The sequence below is a fragment of the Zingiber officinale genome, chromosome 6A, assembly GCF_018446385.1.
Source record: "Zingiber officinale cultivar Zhangliang chromosome 6A, Zo_v1.1, whole genome shotgun sequence".
NCBI lineage: Eukaryota > Viridiplantae > Streptophyta > Magnoliopsida > Zingiberales > Zingiberaceae > Zingiber > Zingiber officinale.
The window spans coordinates 85470892-85490728 of record NC_055997.1 but is presented as its reverse complement, the minus strand read 5'-3'; the positions used below and the strand labels follow the sequence as shown (position 1 = coordinate 85490728).

Sequence of the window (19837 nt, the reverse complement as noted above, 5' to 3'; positions counted from 1 at the left end):
GCATAGACCATATCATCCACTTATCTATCTTTTTATTTTTTGATTTCTAAATAGACTCACTCAATCAAATAAGTTCAATATTGATTTATTTGAGCATGACCATACATTCTTATGTACTACTTAATCAGGGGTACATAGATATCATTTCTGTCATATGGAAGGGATAACTCCCATCTACATCACTCACATCCCTCCACATAACTTATTTCATATCCCATGATCAACTTTATAGTCCACATTATTACAGGTGATGTTTGTCGATATCAAAGTACACAACTCCTTATATAGGGAACAATAGTGACTTCAGGTTTAAGGACTATTCATACTAATAATTATTATGAGAATATTTATGATATTCATATAACGATCCATGAAATATTCTCATGACGAGTCAATTTAGTTCATATTCTCTAATATATACACATGTTTCAACTTAATATATTATATCTATGATTTATGAGATTAAGCCATCAATTGATATATATATTAGTGTCAACGCATTAATATTACCCTTAGATATTAATATACTTAACTAGGAATAGTTTAAAAGTAATGTTATATATATATATATATATATATATATATATATATATATATATACTTATTTATACTAATATGAAATAAATATAATAATCATAAATTTTATTTTTTATTAATAAATTATGATAAAAAAAATTCTTTATTAATCATCTCATAATTAATTCGTATGACTAATAGAAATAACCAGGAACGCCCATTATTCTAGTAAAAAGAGGCATCTTTGATTATTATAAAATAAATATTTATGACAATTTTTTTTTTTTTTTTACGCGGAGTCTATTTGTCAATGGCAATCCACATGATCTGCCATGTTTTCGACTTGAGGGAGGAAAAAAAAAACTACTCGCTCGTAAATTATGTTCTCGATTACCTCAAACACTGAGCCACGAACGAAGAGGGAATCTCCGAGGTCGGTTCAAGGACCCTAAATTAAAAATCTAATCCGTCACTGTGACCACGTATCCATCCGTAAGTCATGGCTCATGCATGTGCAATGGCCTCGCTCTGTTCGATTCCCCTCCACCTCACAAATTAATTAACTTAAACATCATCCTCCAACTCTTTAAACTCTGCCTCATCACTTCCATCCCATTCACTGCCCTCCATTCTCTTCGTAGAATCCCACCCTCCACCACTGTCCTAGAGATCGACATCGCCGGAGATGAAGCTCGCCGGCGGCAGTGCAGCACTGCTACTCCTCGTCGTATCTTCCTTCGTCGCCGTTGATGGCTTCGCGGCCAGCGGATGGACATCGGGGTCGGCCACATTTTACGGCGGAAGCGACGCCTCTGGAACCATGGGTATAGTTATTTTTATCAAAGAGCCCTCTAGACACATATTAAATTCTGAATAGATTTGATCTGTTCGATGATATTTACATTATAGTAGTTACGATTTTATAACTGTTATAATATAAATTTATCTTGTTTAATAATATTTACGTTTTAATAACTATGAATTATAGCTACTGTAACTACGATAACAAGTATGAAATCCTAATTAAAAGACATTTCATTCTCGTATAACGAAGTGTCTACTAATTATGGGTTCAATTTCAGACGGAGCGTGCGGGTACGGCAACTTGTATTCGACAGGGTACGGCACGAACACCGCGGCGCTGAGCACGGCGCTGTTCGGCGACGGCGCGTCGTGCGGGCAGTGCTACAGGATCACCTGCGACTCCGAGGCGGACCCTCAATGGTGCCTCCCCGGCGGCCCCTCCGTCACCGTCACCGCCACCAACATCTGCCCGCCGACTTACGATCTCCCCAGCGACGACGGCGGTTGGTGCAACCCACCGCGTCAGCACTTCGACATGGCCCAGCCTGCCTGGGAGAAGATCGGCATCTATCGCGCCGGCATCATCCCTGTCCTCTTCCAAAGGTTCGATATTAATTTTTATTAATTTACTTTGTTTATGTAATTTTTAAACTAAATATCGTCTTCCACTCTGACGAATTGTAGAGTGCCATGTGTAAAGCAAGGGGGAGTCCGGTTCACGATCAACGGGCACGACTACTTCGAGCTCGTGCTCGTGACCAATGTCGGTGGCAGTGGGTCTGTGCAATCATTGTCGATCAAGGGCCGGTCGAGCACCGGATGGATAGCGATGTCGAGGAATTGGGGGGCGAATTGGCAAGCCAATGCCTACTTGGACGGCCAATCTATCTCCTTCCGTGCCACCACTACCGACGGCCAAACCCTAGTTTTCAACGACATCGTGCCATCGAATTGGGCATTCGGCCAAACATTTACTAGCTCACTTCAATTTTCATAGATTGGTCGCGTAGTCGTTGTGTAATTTGTGCTTAAACTTTTAAGTCGAGGGAAAATTTCAAATGGATGACCATGGCAGAGGTATGTCGAGTTGTGCTCGATCGAGTTGCCCGCCTCACTGAAGTATAGTTTGTTTTTATGATCATGTATAATCAATATGAGTTTACCGTGTTTGGTTTCAAGTACCATTGGATCATGATTAACCTTAATTATTTCATTAATCACATCTATTAATATTGGAACTAACTAAATTATTACTTATATTAGAGGGTCATTTATATAAATTAGAGGGTTTTAATATTTGATAGAAATTTAAGATTGTAATTAGAAAGTGATGATAAATTTTATTGTGCCAATAATTTTAATCATTTCTCTGTAATTAGAGTCACTTGCCTTTTATGGACTTGAAATTCTACCAATATTGTACTGAAGAGGTATGCATATCCATTTTTATTTTGAACAATGGAAATTATTAGCTTAATAATGTTTAAACAGACACTTATTAATAAATATTTAAATTACTAATGTTATTGGTGTAATATTTGATAAAGATTTAGAGGAGCAACAAAAAGATGAGAGTTTGAATCTCAAATGGTATGAATACTTAGTGGTCAATGTTAGGACCAAAGTTAATTAGAGGGAGGCGAATAGTTCCGATCGCTTCTAGTATTAATCTCATGCTTGTCGTTTGATGCACAATGGAGACTTGAATCCAAAATTGACACCACATGTACAACTCCTAGATTTACTTGATATCCACCTCTTAGAAGATTAAACCAAGACAAATTCCTAGTGATCTCCTTCCACTATGAGTTTCTCCTTTTCGCATATCTTCCAAAGACAGAAAAGCATCTTTCAACAAGTTCTTACAGGTAGGGATAGATCTAGCAATTTTATCAAGAAAAAGCAAAGAACCAAATATCATAAATACATATATAAAAAAATCATCACATAACTAAAGTTAATTGACGAAGACTACCAACAAAGAACATCTTTGAAGAAAAATAATTCTTTTTGATTCAGACATTTGGTAGTAAATTAATAGAGGGGTCTTTGGAGGATATTTTATTAATTATAAATTATCTATAAAATTTTTAAAACATAAGGGTACTATAGTAATAGTTATAAATAATGTTTTAGTAAAATTTATTTAAAACATAAGGGTATTATTACTATAACTCTATTGCTACCCCAGTGGAGCCACCCCTGCTTACAAGAACAAATACAAAATACAAATGGAAATAAAAGCAAAAACATTTTACAATTGTGAACTTTGCTTTTGATGCTTGCTTTTCATTTTGGAATGTCTCTTGATCGTTAGAATTGCAGTAGTACTTAGCCTCTAACGGCTCAAGAACCTGTTAATTCTCCTCCAAACGAAACCCTACTTATACGGTTATTGTCTGGGTTGATTTTTGCCTACCAACCAATTGGCTTTACTCACCAATCGATTGTCATATTAAGTCTGATCGTTTAAACACGCAAAACAGCTATTTTTACTTGGTCAATCAATTGCACCAATTGATTGCTAGCCACCAATCTATTCGTCAATCAATTTGGGAGCATTCTGTCCTCCCAAAATAAGATACCAATCGATTGCTTCAATCTATTGCTCAAACAACAAACCCTCCTTTTTAGGGTTTGTGGTTTATCAATTGATTGATCATGCAGTAAACTCAAAATTTAAGATTTAGGGTTTGCCAATCGATTGGTGATGCCCATCAATTGATTGCTAACCCTAATTCCAACCTTTTCAAGGTTGAATTCACATCTTTCCTAGTATTCAGTTGATCTTAACCTACCAAGACTTCCTTTGCCAAGTATCTGGTTATTTGTGACTTACTATGACTTCTCATTGCCCAATATCTGATCAAGCTTAACCTATTGGGGCTTTGCATCTTATGCCTAACATTTAATCAATCATAACCTGTTAGGACTTCTCTTGTTATTGAGTGTTCGGTCAACCATGACTCACTTACATTTTCTATCTCATGTCAAGTGTCAAGTGTTCAGTCTGCTGATCCAATTAGACTTCTCATCCATGTCAAGTGTCTGGTCTTCCATGTCCCACTTAGACTTCCACTATCTCCGATCACCAAGTGTCCGATCAAATATGACCAACTTGTCTTTTCATCTCGTGTCAAGTATCCGGTCGTCTATGACCTACTTAGACTTTGATGCAGTGGATAACTATCGAATCTGTTGATTAAAGTACAAATACCAAAAATGACTATCGAATCCATTAATTTAACACAAATATCGAAAGTGACCTTTGATTCCTTGTTTATTTGTACAAGAATACTAGGAAAAAGGAAAACTTATTGTTCCAAGAAGGAGATGACAACTAAAAATAACATTAATAAAAAAATAATCTTAAAACATTGAATAGGAATGACATAAAAATAGTAAAAAATAACATTGAATAGGAATGACCCTAATTTCAAGACAATAATACCAACAATACCCTAAATAACATAAAAATAGAAATGACTAAAAATAGTAAAAAAAAAAAAGATATTCAAAGGCTTCGAAAAGGGCCTTAACAATGTTTTTAGACACAAAACTTGGTAGATACAAATTTTCTAATAGTAAATGTAGATCTTTGAATTTTGCACGTGTGAGCACTGATAGAACCTGATTTCGAGTTCTGAGTTCCGAGTTAAAAATTATGACCTCATAAAAATTACTTTATAGAACCCGCATTATTCTCCCTAGGGAGGAGAAAATTCACCTCTCGAATTGTCAGCTACTTCATCATCATAAGAATCACTATAGAAGGAAATCAAATGCTTCACATTAAAAACATCGGTAGTATAAATATGATTAGATAATTTCAAATGATACACATTGGTGTTTATTGTAAATATCCCGGATTGATTTTGATGTGGTCAATTAAGTCAAGTTAGGTCATGTTTGTATTTGATGTCTTGTGTCTAAGTGTGCAGGAGCTTAGGAACACAAGAAGTCGAGTGGAAGACATAGCGGACGAGAATGATGGCACGGGAAGGGAGCCAACGGACTTCATGCATCCGAGGGATGAGAAGCTATGGAAGAATACACCGATGGACAAGAAGAATGCGCACGACGTATTTGAGGGATGAGAATATTGGTGCAACCTTAGGTCAAGGTTGACCTGGTTGACCTGACTCGAGTTGACCTGACTCGAGTTGTATTTTGATGTTTGACGAGAATAGAAAAGTTCTATTCTGATGTTTGACGAGAGTAGAAAAGTTGTATTCTGATACAAACTTGGGAGATTGTGGGTGCAATCTTTGGTCAAGGTTGACCTGGTTGACCCGAGGTGAGTCGACCTGATTCGGGAAATACTGGTGAGTGAAGCCAGGTGAAAGTCCTGGTGAGTGAAGCCAGGCAAGGAAAAGTCCTGGTGAGTGAAGCCAGGCAGTTGGAAAGTCCTGGTGAGTGAAGCTAGGCAAGGGAAATCCAGATACGTCAAGGTTGACCAGACATCTGGTGAAAAGTCCAAGCAGGAAGCTTGGCACGGGAAAAGTCCAAGTATGGAGACTTGGCACGGAAAAGTCCAAGTATGGAGACTTGGCACGGAAAAGTCCAAGTATGGAGACTTGGCACGGGAAAAGTCCAAGTATGGAGACTTGGCACGGAAAAGTCCAAGCAGGGAGCTTGGCATGGGAGAAGTCCAAGTATGGAAGCTAAGCTTGGCATGGGAAGTCGGAGAGGGCTCGGCAGCTCGTTCTCCGGACTAGGTCAGAGAGGGCTCGGTAGCTCGTTCTCTAGACCGGACGAAGTCGGAGAGGGCTCGGTAGCTCGTTCTCCGGACTAGGTCAGAGATGGCTCGATAGCTCGTTCTCAGGACCAGGTAGGGATTAGAGCTGGGAGCTCTAAACCTGGATCGGTCTGGTGACCGATCCAATGATACGGCTGATCGGTCTGTAGACCGATCAGTAACCAATCAGTGTGGTATTGTGAGTTATCTGATCGGTCTGGAGACCGATCAGGAAGCAACACAGAGGAAAAGGAGAGAAAGGACTGATCGGTCCAGGGACCGATCAGATCCCTCCTGGACCGATCAGGATATGGTCTGATCGGTCCAGGCTTAGCCTAATCGGTCTGTGGACCGATCAGGGCTCTCCTGGACCGATCAGGTGATCGGTCCAGGCATAGCCGTTGAGTCACAACGGCTATCTCCGTCTTCTTCGCAGAACTCTGTCGCCAGGTGAGCAGGTGCAGGTTATAAAGAGGTCGAGGGCTTCTACAGTGCTTAATCTTCTTCCTGGTTCCTTTTGGTCTTACTGAGCTTTGCTGAGCTCATACTTCTTGAAGCTTCGAGTGAGCTTCCTTCGGCTGGTTCAGCTGCTGTTGGGCATCTGTGAAGTTGTTGCTTCATCAACGGACTCCCGTCGACAAGAAGGCAAAGTGTTTTTACATTCGTATTGCTTTTTGTTTCTTGCTTTCTTTCTTGTACTCCTATCTTGCTGTTGCAAGAGATTGTGGCGAGGTTTCTCCACCCAGAAGGAGTGTTTATTAGCCGGTTTTCCGGGGTCTCATCCACCGACGGATTGAGAGGATTCGTCCACCTTACGGACACGCCGAGGAGTAGGAGTTTCATCTCCAAACCTCGTTACATCGCTGTGCTTGAGGTTTGATTTCTCCATTTACGTTTCTGTTGTTATTTTTCCGCTACGCTAACTTGATTTGTAGAAAGAAACGCGAATTTGGGGTCGGCTATTCACACCCCCCTCTCTAGCCGCGTCCGAAGGTCCTAACAAGTGGTATCAGAGCAAGGTTGCTCTTCGTCGGATTAACATCCGGGGGAGCACAATCTAGAGAATGGATCGACTTGGAGAAGACATCACGATTCCACCCTTCTACGAGTGCTACGACTTCGCGTATTGGAAGGTAAGAATGAAGTATTTTCTTATGACTAACCTAGCAAATTGGAATTGTGTACAAGTAGGTTTTATTCCTCCGGTGGATAGAAAGGGAGAACCTCTCAAGAAAAAGAAGTGGACGAAAGAACAAATCCACCAATCCACAATCAACGACGAGGTAACGAAAATCCTTGAATTTTCATTACCTAGTGATATCTTGTGTAAGATAGGTGGATACAACAATGCCAAGGAGTTGTGGAACAACTTGGCTAAGTTCCATGAGGAGAGCTCCAATTCAAGTCATGAAGAGGAGTCAAGTGAGCCAAGTAGCTCACATCATGGAGGTAAGGAATTAGAAGTTGAGGGCTACTCAACATCTATGGAAGAAGAGGAGGAGAGTTCTTCTTCAAGATTGGTGCAAGAAGAAGCTTCTACCTCCGGAAGGGATGAAGAAGAGAGCTTACATCCATCCTCAACCCTAGGTAACTCAAGCGATTTAATTTCAAGTAAATTACATATAATGTGCTTTGAGTGTAGGGAATATGGGCATTACAAGAGTAAATGTCCAAAGAGGATTAGGAAAACTCCACCGGCACCAAAGGTCAAGGAAGCCGGAGTCCCGAAACGCAAGAGCAAGGAGCACGTGATGTGCTTCCAATGCAAGCGAAGGGGACATTATAGGAGCCAATGTCCGAGGGGGAGGCAATCTCACAAGGACAAGAGACCGAGTACGTCTATAGGGGGAGCTAAGGCAAACCCTAAGGTAATCTCTAAGGCACATTCTTGCAATTCTAGAAGGATGCATGCTAGTAGCCTTATTGCTATTGTCAATAATAATAAGCATGATAACTATAGTAACCGATACACGTGCTTAGGTGCCAAACATGTTAGCCTAGATAAGGACAATACTAGAAAAACCAACCCTAGAATTAACTCATCTAAGGTTAAGGAAAACCTAGGTAGGAATCCCAAAACAACTAGACATATGCCTAGGTATACCTCAAAGATAAATGACAAATTAAAACTTGAGGTATTAGAAAAGGAAAATCAAGTCTTGAGGTCAAGACTTGACAATTTAGAAAAGACCCTTAAGAATTTAGAGAAGTCAACTCAAGGGTCTAAGGGTCAAAAATCAAAGCCCAAGAACATGAGAGGTTTGGGTCACAAACCTAAGACTCAAGTGGTCAAGCCCACTTATCATAATGTTCCATTCGATTATGGAACAAGACCTAGGGCTAGAAAGACCATCACCAAGGTCACAAGGGGAGTCACTCCTAGAGTTGATCTTGATGAGTCCCAAATGACCAAGGCTTTAAAGCCTAGGAGGGTCATTAGGAGGGTTGCTAGGGAAGTCATCCCTAGTGAATATTTAGTGAACCCAATGAGCTCCAATAGGTATTGGGTTCCTAAGAGCGTGATTCTATCACGCTAGATGGTTTAGGGTGTGCCAATCTTACTTGAATAGGTAGTTAACCTAATCATGGCAAAAGGTGTTGGAACCCCAAGGTTGTTTTGGTGTGATCAACAAGTTAAGTTAGGTCCTGCGTTGTTTCTAACCTTGTGTCTAAGTGTGCAGGAGCTTAGGAGCACAGGTACTCGAGCGGAAGACGCAGCTAGCGAGAAGGACGGCACGCTGTGCGTCCGAGGGACGAGGTGCTGCGGAAGAGTACACCGGCGGACGAGAAGGAAGTGCGCGCGGTGGTTCCGAGGTACGAAAGCCGGAGCGGAAGATTGCTCGGGGAGCAAGAGACGCAGCTAGCGCGAAGGTCGGCACGGGGTGCGACCGAGGGACGAAGTCTGCGGATGAGTACGCTGGTGGACGAGAAGGGACACGCGGTAATTCCGAGGGATGAAGCCGAGGGAAGCACGCCGAGAAGACCGGAGATGGGTTGGTGAGCTCTATTCGGATGTCGAGATCACCCAAGCATGCGGAGCCGAGCGGAAGACCCGGACTGGAGGAGTGAACAGAAGAGAGCACGGACCAAAAGTCAACTGGGTTGACTTTTGGCTCGGCGCCGAACTATCCGGGCGCTGAGTCGTCCGGCGCCGGAACCATCCGGGCGCCGGAAGGACTTTTCACAGGATCGAGCTTTGACTCGATCCAACCGCTGGGGATAAATTTTATCCCCGCGCCGGAACCCATCAGGGCGCCACCAAGGCTATAAATATAGCCTTGGTCCGAGCTTTCAACAATCACGATCATTCTATTTCCAAACACTTGTATGCTTTAGTTGTAGTTAAGCTTCTGTCTACTGTAAGAGGCTTCTCCGCCTGAAGGAGTTTTTGAGCTTAATCTTCCTTGGATTAACAACCACATCGGTTGTAACCAAGTAAACATCTGGTGCCTCGTTCTTTTCTTTTATGCTTTTATTTATCTGCTTAATTCATTTTACAAGTGTTAGCTTAATCGTTCGAGGAAGGGTTGTCTGTTTTTAATAGACAGGTTATTTACCAACCCATTTAGCCGGCCCAACGGTCCTACAAGTGGTATCAGAGCCAAGTTCGCCTTAGAAGGACTAACCGCCGTCTGACGCAACAAAAACGATGGCCGGAGCTAGCGACTACCCACCTGCACTCGAGGGGGAGTTTCCCATCTGGAAAAAAAAATGGAGGTATACCTTAACTCAGATTCTGGTATTTCTTTAATAATGAAATTTGGTTATGAAGAACCAAAGAACACGAACGGAGAAAGACTCGATCTACGCCTCTGGAACGAAAAGCAACGTGAGGAGTCTATGGCAAATGGGCGGGCAAAATATTATCTTCTGAATGTAATACCAAAGGAAGATTTCAAAAAGGTCGCAGATTATGAAAACGCAAAAGAACTTTGGGAAAAGTTCTTGTAGCTCTACGAAGAACCTTCAGATGCTGACACCTCAATAGACACCGAGCCACCGACAGAAGAGTCCGAAATCGAGGTAAGTACTACAACAGCCGAAGTACATCCCGAGATCGATGAAAGGGGAGAATCTTCGGAAGAAAGCAACTCGATAGGGGGAGAATCAATTACTGACAAGGTAAGTCAGGTATGGACTCGAACCTCTGATCAATTGAATGATTCAATCGAAGAATTGCCTGAAAATTTTTGCGAATCATCGAAAGAGTTTTTTTATATTAGAAAATCAATTGTCAAACTTATCCTGCAAATTTGAAATATTATCGAAAGAGTTCTTCGAATTTCAAAATATCTTAATAAAAGAATTTTGCAAGTTGGAAACTTTGCTAAAAAACTTTTGTGAATCACAAAGAAGTTTTTCGAAAGAATTATGCAACTTAGAAATATTATCGAAAACTTTTTCTGGTCCTAAAAATTTGGAATTACAAATTACTTTATTGAAAAAGTTTTATGAATTAGAAATTGATTCGTCGAAAAATATTTTCGGATTAAGAAATCTATTATTAATAGATTCCGGCAAATTCTTATTGTTAAAAAATTCTGGCAAATTACAAAATATTCTTTCAAACGAATTTTACACATTGTCGAAAGAATTTTTTATAGCATCGAAAAATTTCATCAAGTTAGAATCAATGCTATTGAAATATTTTTGTGAACTTGAAATTCAAAAAATAATAGAAATTAACATGATACAAATTGTTGTATGTTTAATATTTTTTGCTTTAAATCTGAAAAAGTATGACTTAAGAATTTCTGATAAATTAAAATGGAAATTTAAACCTTCTGATTAAAGCATAAAATATATAAATAAATAAATGCATAGAAAATTTCTCTTTATGTTATTAATTCTCTGAAATTTTCTTGCATAAAGCTTTCTGTTTAGAAACTTCTTAATCTTGATGTCGAATGACTTAGAAATTTGTCTTGACTTAGAAATATTTCCCTGAAAATTATTGAAATATAGTTTCAAAATTTTTTTTAATGTCAACCCTTAGATTTCGTTTGTACCCCATTTTTATTGTGATCAAAGGGGGAGAAGGGAAAGAATAAGTCTAGGGGGAGGTAGACAAAATTCAAAATTCAAAATTAAAATGTTTGAAATTTAATTTTTTCTATCATGTTGCATGTTATTGCAATAAACTGTTTAATTTCATATCTATTGTTGACCCTAGCTTAACTTGGGTTGATCACACCAAAAAGGGGGAGATTGTTGGAACCCCAAGGTTGTTTTGGTGTGATCAACAAGTTAAGTTAGGTCCTGCGTTGTTTCTAACCTTGTGTCTAAGTGCGCTGGGAGCACAGGTACTCGAGCGGAAGACGCAGCTAGCGAGAAGGACTGCGTTCGAGGGACGAGGTGCTGCGGAAGAGTACACCGGCGGACGAGAAGGAAGTGCGCGCGGTGGTTCCGAGGTACGAAAGCCGGAGCGGAAGATTGCTCGGGGAGCAAGAGACGCAGCTAGCGCGAAGGTCGGCACGGGGTGCGACCGAGGGACGAAGTCTGCGGATGAGTACGCTGGTGGACGAGAAGGGACACGCGGTAATTCCGAGGGACGAGCCGGGAGGAAGCACGCTCGAGAAGACCGGAAGATGAGTTCGGGTGAGCTCTATTCCGGATGTCGAGATCACCCAAGTAAGCGGAGCCGAAGCGGAACCGGAGAAGAGAGCCTGGACCAAAGTCAACTGGGTTGACTTTTGGCTCGGGCGCCGGAACTATCCGCGGAGCTGTCCGGGGCGCCCGGAAGGGACTTTTTCACAAGATCGAGCTTTGACTCGATCCAACCGTTGGGGGATAAATTTTATCCCCCCAGGGCGCCCGGAACCCATCCAGGCGCCCCGACCAAGGCTATAAATATAGCCTTGGTCCAGAAGCTTTTCAACAATCACGATTATTCTATTTCCAAACACTTGTATGCTTTAGTTGTAGTTAAGCTTCTGTTTTCTGTGCCTAAACGCTGTAAGAGGCTTCTCCGCCTGAAGGAGTTTTTGAGCTTAATCTTCCTTGGATTAACAACCACATCGGTTGTAACCAAGTAAACATCTGGTGCCTCGTTCTTTTCTTTTATGCTTTTATTTATCTGCTTAATTCATTTTACAAGTGTTAGCTTAATCATTCGAGGAAGGGTTGTCTGTTTTTAATAGACAGGTTATTTACCAACCCATCTAGCCGGCCCAACGGTCCTACAGGTGGCACTTTAGGAATTTTCAAGGTGTAATCAAGCCTTGAAAATAAAATGGAATGTTATTCCTAAGGTGATTAGGATGTGCCAATCACATTTGAGGAGTTTTCTAGAGTCAATCTAATTGGCACATAGTGATCTAAAAATCTTTAGTATATGATTTTAGATCTATTACACTTAGGAATATAGAATTTATGGCAAAATGATCAAAATTATCAAAAATGACAACTAAGGCTAGAATTAGGTATTTTTCTATACCTTTATACATTATTTGTCATGTATTGTTTGTCATATGCCATGTCATGACATCATATTTAGTTTACTATCATTTGAAATGTCATGATAATGCTTAGGTTAGTTAAATGTCATGCCTTATTTAAGTTTCATACTTTATGACATGACATCATGACATTGGCACATGTTTTTACTTATGATATTATTTTATGCCATGTCATCATCTTTTGCATTTATAATCAATTAATTTGATTTAAGGATAAAAACATAATTTGATATGGAAATCAAATTGTTGTTTAGAAAATGCATGAGAACTTAGCTTAAGATGACCTAAACTCATATCTCACATCAAAATTGACTTGGATGTGTTTGATACACCTTAGATGTGTGTGAGATATTAGGATCATGAGTTAGGATCAAGGTGCATAGTTCTTGTACCTAGATGAGCCTAATTCAAAATGGAGGATCATAGGGAAAGCTTGCGTACAAGTCATGTACACTTAGCCCTAAGATTGTGATCCTAAATTAAATGGTTTAAAATCATTTCAAAATTTATTTGAAAAACCTTGATGAAGCTTTTCTAGTGATAGCATTCATCATTGAGCAAGTTGATACAAAGTTGAGGTAAACTTGAACTATTTCAAAGTTTTTAAACTTTGTATCAAGATTTGAAAATGGAAGTTATTTTCATAGAAAACTATTTTTCCATGATAGTATATGTTATGAGGAATGTATCCTCAAAATTTTATAATTTTTGGAATTTTCTGTAATTTTGTAGGGGTTTCTGAATTTCGGGAGGAAGAAATTCAGAAATGAAATCAGACATGTGTGACCGATCAGGAGGTTCCCTGATCGGTCCAGGGGATGCTGGATCGGTCATTGGACCGATCCAGGGAGCTCCTGATCGGTCTGGTGACCGATCGGGCGTGCCAAAATGCTGATTTTCGCCCGTGTTGTCTGAAATTATAGCTGAAAGTTAAAACACAGTTTGTGTTTTGGATTTCTAAAGGTTTGAAACTCTCCAAGACATTGTTGGTGCAATGCTCAAGGGGGAGTTGACCTTTAGGGGGAGTTTTACCTATTAGTCAAGGGAGAGTTGACTTTTAGGGGGAGTTTTTACTCTAAAGACTTGAGTGATATGGGATTATCACTAAGTTGATTGTTGACTTTAGTATCAAGGGGGAAATTAAGGGTTTCAATGAAAGGTATGAGACTTTCATTAGGAATAAACTCTTGACCTTGATTCACTCTTTTTGATGTGTGTCAAAAAGGGGGAGAATGGAAGAATGTCCAAAGAATGTTCAAGGAAGAACATTGGAAAACCTAAGTTAGGTTATCGGTTTAACCTAACTTGATTATGGTTTTGTCAAACATCAAAAAGGGGGAGATTGTTGGTGCAACCTTAGGTCAAGGTTGACCTGACTCGAGTTGACCTGACTCGAGTTGTATTTTGATGTTTGACGAGAATAGAAAAGTTCTATTATGATGTTTGACGAGAGTAGAAAAGTTGTATTCTGATATAAACTTGGGAGATTGTGGGTGCAATCTTTGGTCAAGGTTGACCTGGTTGACCCGAGGTGAGTTGACCTGATTCGGGAAATCCTGGTGAGTGAAGCCAGGTAAGGGAAAGTCCTGGTGAGTGAAGCCAGGCAGTTGGAAAGTCCTGGTGAGTGAAGCCAGGCAATGGAAATCCAGATAGGTCAAGGTTGACCAGACATCTGGTGAAAAGTCCAAGCAAGGAGCTTGGCACGGGAAAAGTCCAAGCAGGGAGCTTGGTACGGGAAAAGTCCAAGTATGGAGACTTGGCACGGAAAAGTCCAAGTATGGAGACTTGGCATGGAAAAGTCCAAGTATGGAGACTTGGCACGGGAAAAGTCCAAGTATGGAGACTTGGCACGGAAAAGTCCAAGCAGGGAGCTTGGCACGGGAGAAGTCCAAGTATGGAAGCTTGGCATGGGAAGTCGGAGAGGGCTCGGCAGCTCGTTCTCCGGACTAGGTCAGAGAGGGCTCGGTAGCTCGTTCTCTGGACCGGACGAAGTCGGAGAGGGCTCGGTAGCTCGTTCTCCGAACTAGGTCAGAGAGGGCTCGGTAGCTCATTCTCTGGACCAGACGAAGTCGGAAAGGGCTCGGTAGCTCGTTCTCCGGACTAGGTCAGAGAGGGCTCGATAGCTCGTTCTCAGGACCAGGTAGGGATTAGGGCTGGGAGCTCTAAACCTGGATCGGTCTGGTGACCGATCCAATGATACGGCTGATCAGTCTGCAGACCGATCAGTAACCAATCAGTGTGGTATTGTGAGTTTTCTGATCGGTCTGGAGACCGATCAGGAAGCAACACAGAGGAAAAGGAGAGAAAGGACTGATCGGTCCAGGGACCGATCAGATCCCTCCTGGACCGATCAGGATATGGTCTGATCGGTCCAGGCTTAGCCTGATCGGTCTGTGGACCGATCAGGGCTGTCCTGGACCGATCAGGTGATCGATCCAGGCATAGCCGTTGAGTCACAACGGCTATCTCCGTCTTCTTCGCAGAACTCTGTCGCCAGGTGAGCAGGTGCAGGTTATAAAGAGGTCGAGGGCTTCTACAGTGCTTAATCTTCTTCCTGGTTCCTTTTGGTCTTACTGAGCTTTGCTGAGCTCATACTTCTTGAAGCTTCGAGTGAGCTTCCTTCGGCTGGTTCAGCTGCTATTGGGCATCTGTGAAGTTGTTGCTTCATCAACGGACTCCCGTCGACGAGAAGGCAAAGTGTTTTTACATTCGTATTGCTTTTTGTTTCTTGCTTTCTTTCTTGTACTCCTATCTTGCTGTTGCAAGAGATTGTGGCGAGGTTTCTCCACCCAGAAGGAGTGTTTATTAGCCGGTTTTCCGGGGTCTCATCCACCGACGGATTGAGAGGATTCGTCCACCTTACGGACACGCCGAGGAGTAGGAGTTTCATCTTCGAACCTCGTTACATCGCTGTGGTTGAGGTTTGATTTCTCCATTTACGTTTCTGTTGTTATTTTTCCGCTGCGCTAACTTGATTTGTAGAAAGAAACGCGAATTTGGGGTCGGCTATTCACACTCCCCCTCTCTAGCCGCGTTTGAAGGTCCTAACAGAGAAGTCGGGAAGGAAGCCTGCTCAATTAGAAGGTTGAAATTATGTTCGAGCGAGCTCAATTTCTGACAGCCGGAGTATCACCCACATGGAGAGCAAAGAAAGGTCCTCTTGGAGGCTTCTCGATAAGGGCTGGAGGCACCCTAGCACCTCCCATAAAGGGGCCCAACACCTCCCTTGGAGGCACCTCAAAGAGGCTTGGAGGTGCCTCTACGGAAGGCACCTCAAGCATGCTAGAGGCGTCCTCACGCCTCCAGATTCGACAAATGACCATTGTACAACCGTTGGAGCTTAGAGAAAGTTCTATCCTCATTAGAGGTGCCCTAGACCCTCTGGAGGACTATAGCTTTCCCCTTATTCGGATCTCTAGGTGGAGAACTCTTGGTCGTGGAGGCTAGGTGCTGCTCTTGCTTATTATAATAGTCTGGGCCCTTGTTATAATAGTTCGAGCAGGGCTCACGATAAAAGGTTTGGGGGGAAGTCTTGGGTTGTTTCCTCTTAGACCCCCTATCGGAAACGTGGATCTGGTCCTTTGAAACTGTAGACATCTTGTGTGGTTATGAAGTAGTGGTGTATTTTTCGGAAGTTGCTCATCTTTTGGCCTCCTTGAACAGTTCGTACTCTCCTGTTGTCATGGTGACGTTGATCATTCCATTATCCTCCATCGTCATATTCCAAAACATGTGAAGGAAGTTCCCACAGACAGTGCAAAATCGATCATGTCCGGAATCTGAGTTAGACGAAGGCCAGCTGAGATGACGTCGGTGTTGATGGAGAGGCGACTTGGACACACCTAGCGTATGTGCCCCGGAAAGATGGACCCCCCACGAGGTGCTCAGGGATAGTGGTGACGAGACCGACGGTACTTAGGCTCTGCACACACTCAGACAAGTACACAGAATGTTAGAGACCATAAACTAGGGGGAAAGTCCCCAGCGCAGATCCTTCGACACTCAAGTCAGGTCCTTTTTCCCTAGAAAAATAGTGTACGAAGGAAAATAGAACAGTAGAAGACGAGTGTGAATGTGCATGCACCTGGGTAAGGAAGAGGACTTCCCTTTTATACGATGTTGCTTACCTTCAGAGCCTGCATGTTGTCAAAGAATGTCGGGTGTCAGGGCCTATTGAGTGAAAGAAGGTGTACGGTGGCCTCCTATTGGTGGAAGGAATGTTCCATTCGTAGATGATAGCAGACCATTAAAATATTCCCTGATGTATGGTAGTTATTTCCTGACAGGAGGTTACGATTCCCTGACATTATTGTCGCCTAGTGCTTTCTGTCTCGTCCGGGCTTAGCTACGGACAGCTCAGGATGACCGTTCAGGTGTAACAGCTATCTCGAGTCTTGATGAGGGGGAGAGCTATGGCGAGGGTCCCATCTTTCACGCTTGGATCACTGAAGGGTCGACCAGGAGTTGTCTTACTGAAAGTACCAGGCCTGGCTATACAGACCGAGCTGAGGAAACCTAACCAGTTAGGGAAGGTCAGACATTACTCCAGGCTACATCTTATGTCTCAGATCTGAGACTCTGATCTGTTTATACCCGACCGAAAATTATGAGGCTGATGATAGGTGGTTTAACTCCTTTCCCCTCCTAACTGCTGACTGTCACGTCCCTTTGACTTCTGATCGCCACGTCCTATTGACTTTGGGATGCATTTGACTATCACGTTCCTTTGACTTTTGACTGTCTGACCTTATCAAGCCCCACCTTTACGCATTGTATCATTAGTATTTTGTTTAAATTAATATTGCATCCTTGCTCTATTCAAATAGCAAGAGATATTTGCTTAACTCTTGTTGCAGGCTATTTACCCCCTCTAGCCAGCCTACCTGGTCCTACATTTATTTTCTCAATAATATTGAGTAGGCCAATCTTCTTGGCTAATAATTTATTATAATTCCCAATGATAAAATGATCCTTAGTTAAAACTACCCACACAAAATTCCCAACATCGAACTCCAAGTGTCGGCGCTTTTGGTTTACAATGTATTTATACTTTGAATTAGAGTTAGATAGATAGTCATCAACAACTTTATGGACTCATGCAGGCTACTCACAAAACTCACAGCTTTATCGTGGCCTATTGCCTCGCTTGGCAACAATAACAAATCCAACAGACTTCGAGGCTAAACTGAATAAACCACCTGGAATAGGCTGAAATTAGTACTATGATTCACTGCATGGTTGTGAACAAATTCTTCCTAACATAGCTTTTCATCCCAATTCTTCACATGATCTCCCACTAAGCAATGCAATAAATTGCCAAATGATCAATTAACAACCTCTGTTTGACCATCTGTTTGAAAAAGATAATCACTATTGAAATTTAATAGTATATTAACCATCTTCCACAAGCAGCACCAAAAACAACTAAGGAAACAAGTATTTCAATTTGACGTTGATCCTGTCTGAGAAACTGTACAAAATGGAAAGCTGGGGAGAGAACTCACTGTTGATGGGGGATAATACCTGCAGAATACCTGATACGAGAAATCCAAAACGGATCTCAAAGAATGCAACCATCAAACACCCTTCTAGCACAGAGATCCAAAGACTGAAGGAAGAAACCGATGAGAAATACCAAGATCGAGAGCTCTGACGACTTCCTGCGCACAAGAGACCAACCAACACTATTGTCAGTGACCTAAAACTGGGGTGGGAATCCCTGGCTAGGCCCTCCGACGCTCAAGTCAGTGATCTCTCTTAGTGTGGAAGAAGAAAAGAGGAAAAATAAACAGTAATTGGAATTAGGGTTTTTTTGCGATGTGGGTTGTGAGCGTGAGCCTCCACTTACCTTGCCAACGGAGAAGATTCCCCCTTTTATACCACTTCATATAACCTCCGTAGTCATGAAGTGGACCCCAATTTGTTAGGGTTTGTTATGAGATGACGTAAGTTGTGTACTTGTGGAAAATAGCTTTTAAGGAATCTTTTTTGTACCCCAGATGTACCTTCTTTGTCATCTAGTATCTGCAGAAAAGTCTAGAAGCATTCTTCCCGCCAAATTAGTCAACCTGTTATATAATCACATAAGTTATTTAAGAATGTTCTTGAAACATTTGTTCTCGCTCTGTCTTATATCGAGTTATATTTATCGCTCATGTTTTTTTACCTTGTCTGCACTGTGTTGTGGACAACCCGATATTATACTATGATCTATATTGGACAGAATTGAGCCTAAGTTATGTTCGGGCTGGTTATCATTATTATTCAACGTAGGTCCTAATCGTCCAGTAATGTACTGTAAATTCCGTAAAGCCTTGTATCTTTTCATACCCGAACGATCATATACACCCAACTAATACTAGTCTATGTTCAGATGTGCTAACTCAAACAGTCTTGACTCATCTATCTGGCCATGCTTACTCCCAGCCGATATTAGCCTACCTGCTTAGGATATTATCCCGGGTGAGCTTACTCTATTTTTCTCAAGGTATATCCCGACCGATATTACTCTATCTTTCTCAAAGTACATACCGACCGATTTTAGCCTACCTTTCTTAAGGTATGTCTAGACCGAGATTGTTCTATCCTTCTTCGGGTATTATTTTGACTGATTTGGACTTTTCTTAAAGTATTATTCTGATTGGCTTAGACTATCTTTCTTAAGGTATATCCCGACCGATATTACCCTATCCTTCTTAAGGTATATTTCGACCGATATTACTCTGTCCTTCTCAAGGTATATCCCGAGCGATATTACTCTATCCTTCTTAAGGTATGTCTCGACCGATATAACTCTATCATTCTCAAGGTATATCTCGACCGATATTACTCTGTCCTTCTCAAGATACATCCCGACCGATATTGCTCTATCCCTCTCAAAGTATATCTCGATCGATATTACTCTATCCTTCTCAAGATACATCCCAACCGATATTGCTCTATCCCTCTCAAGGTATATCTCGACCGGTATTACTCTGTCCTTCTCAAGGTACATCCCGACCGATATTACTTTATCCTTCTTAATTCTGCTATTTCCTTTCTTCCCACCGGGGATCTACTAAACCTAACCCATATCAGACACAATGGTCGTTAGAAGGCCATGAAGACGAAAGATATCTCGAAAGAACAATTGAGCCACATTAACAGCATCAATAGTCTTCTTGCAAGGGATAAAGTGAATCATCTTAGAAAATCTATCAACGACAACAAAGATGGTATCATTACCTCGCTAGGTACATGGCAAACCTAACATAAAATCCATGTTGATATCAACCCAAGGTTGAGAAAAGACTGGCAAAGGCATGTACAATCTTGTATTTGT

General features: G+C 41.6%; 1 protein-coding gene across 1 annotated transcript; it reads left to right on the top strand.

The window, feature by feature from the left end:
* The first annotated feature begins 1159 nt into the window (after positions 1 to 1159).
* LOC121994153 (expansin-A11-like) lies at positions 1160 to 2368 on the top strand. The gene is made up of 3 exons (XM_042548291.1): positions 1160 to 1340; positions 1599 to 1923; positions 2005 to 2368. The coding sequence occupies exons 1-3, from the start codon at positions 1202 to 1204 to the stop codon at positions 2315 to 2317; spliced, it is 777 nt and encodes a 258-aa protein (XP_042404225.1). The 5' UTR covers positions 1160 to 1201; the 3' UTR covers positions 2318 to 2368.
* Positions 2369 to 19837: the final 17469 nt, after the last annotated feature.

Coding starts and splice junctions, on each gene's coding strand:
- LOC121994153 (XM_042548291.1), top strand. CDS start 1,202: ATGAAGCTCGCCGGCGGCAGTGCAGCACTGCTACTCCTCGTCGTATCT. Junction 1,341..1,598: donor CGACGCCTCTGGAACCATGG/GTATAGTTATTT, acceptor GTTCAATTTCAG/ACGGAGCGTGCGGGTACGGC. Junction 1,924..2,004: donor ATCCCTGTCCTCTTCCAAAG/GTTCGATATTAA, acceptor GACGAATTGTAG/AGTGCCATGTGTAAAGCAAG.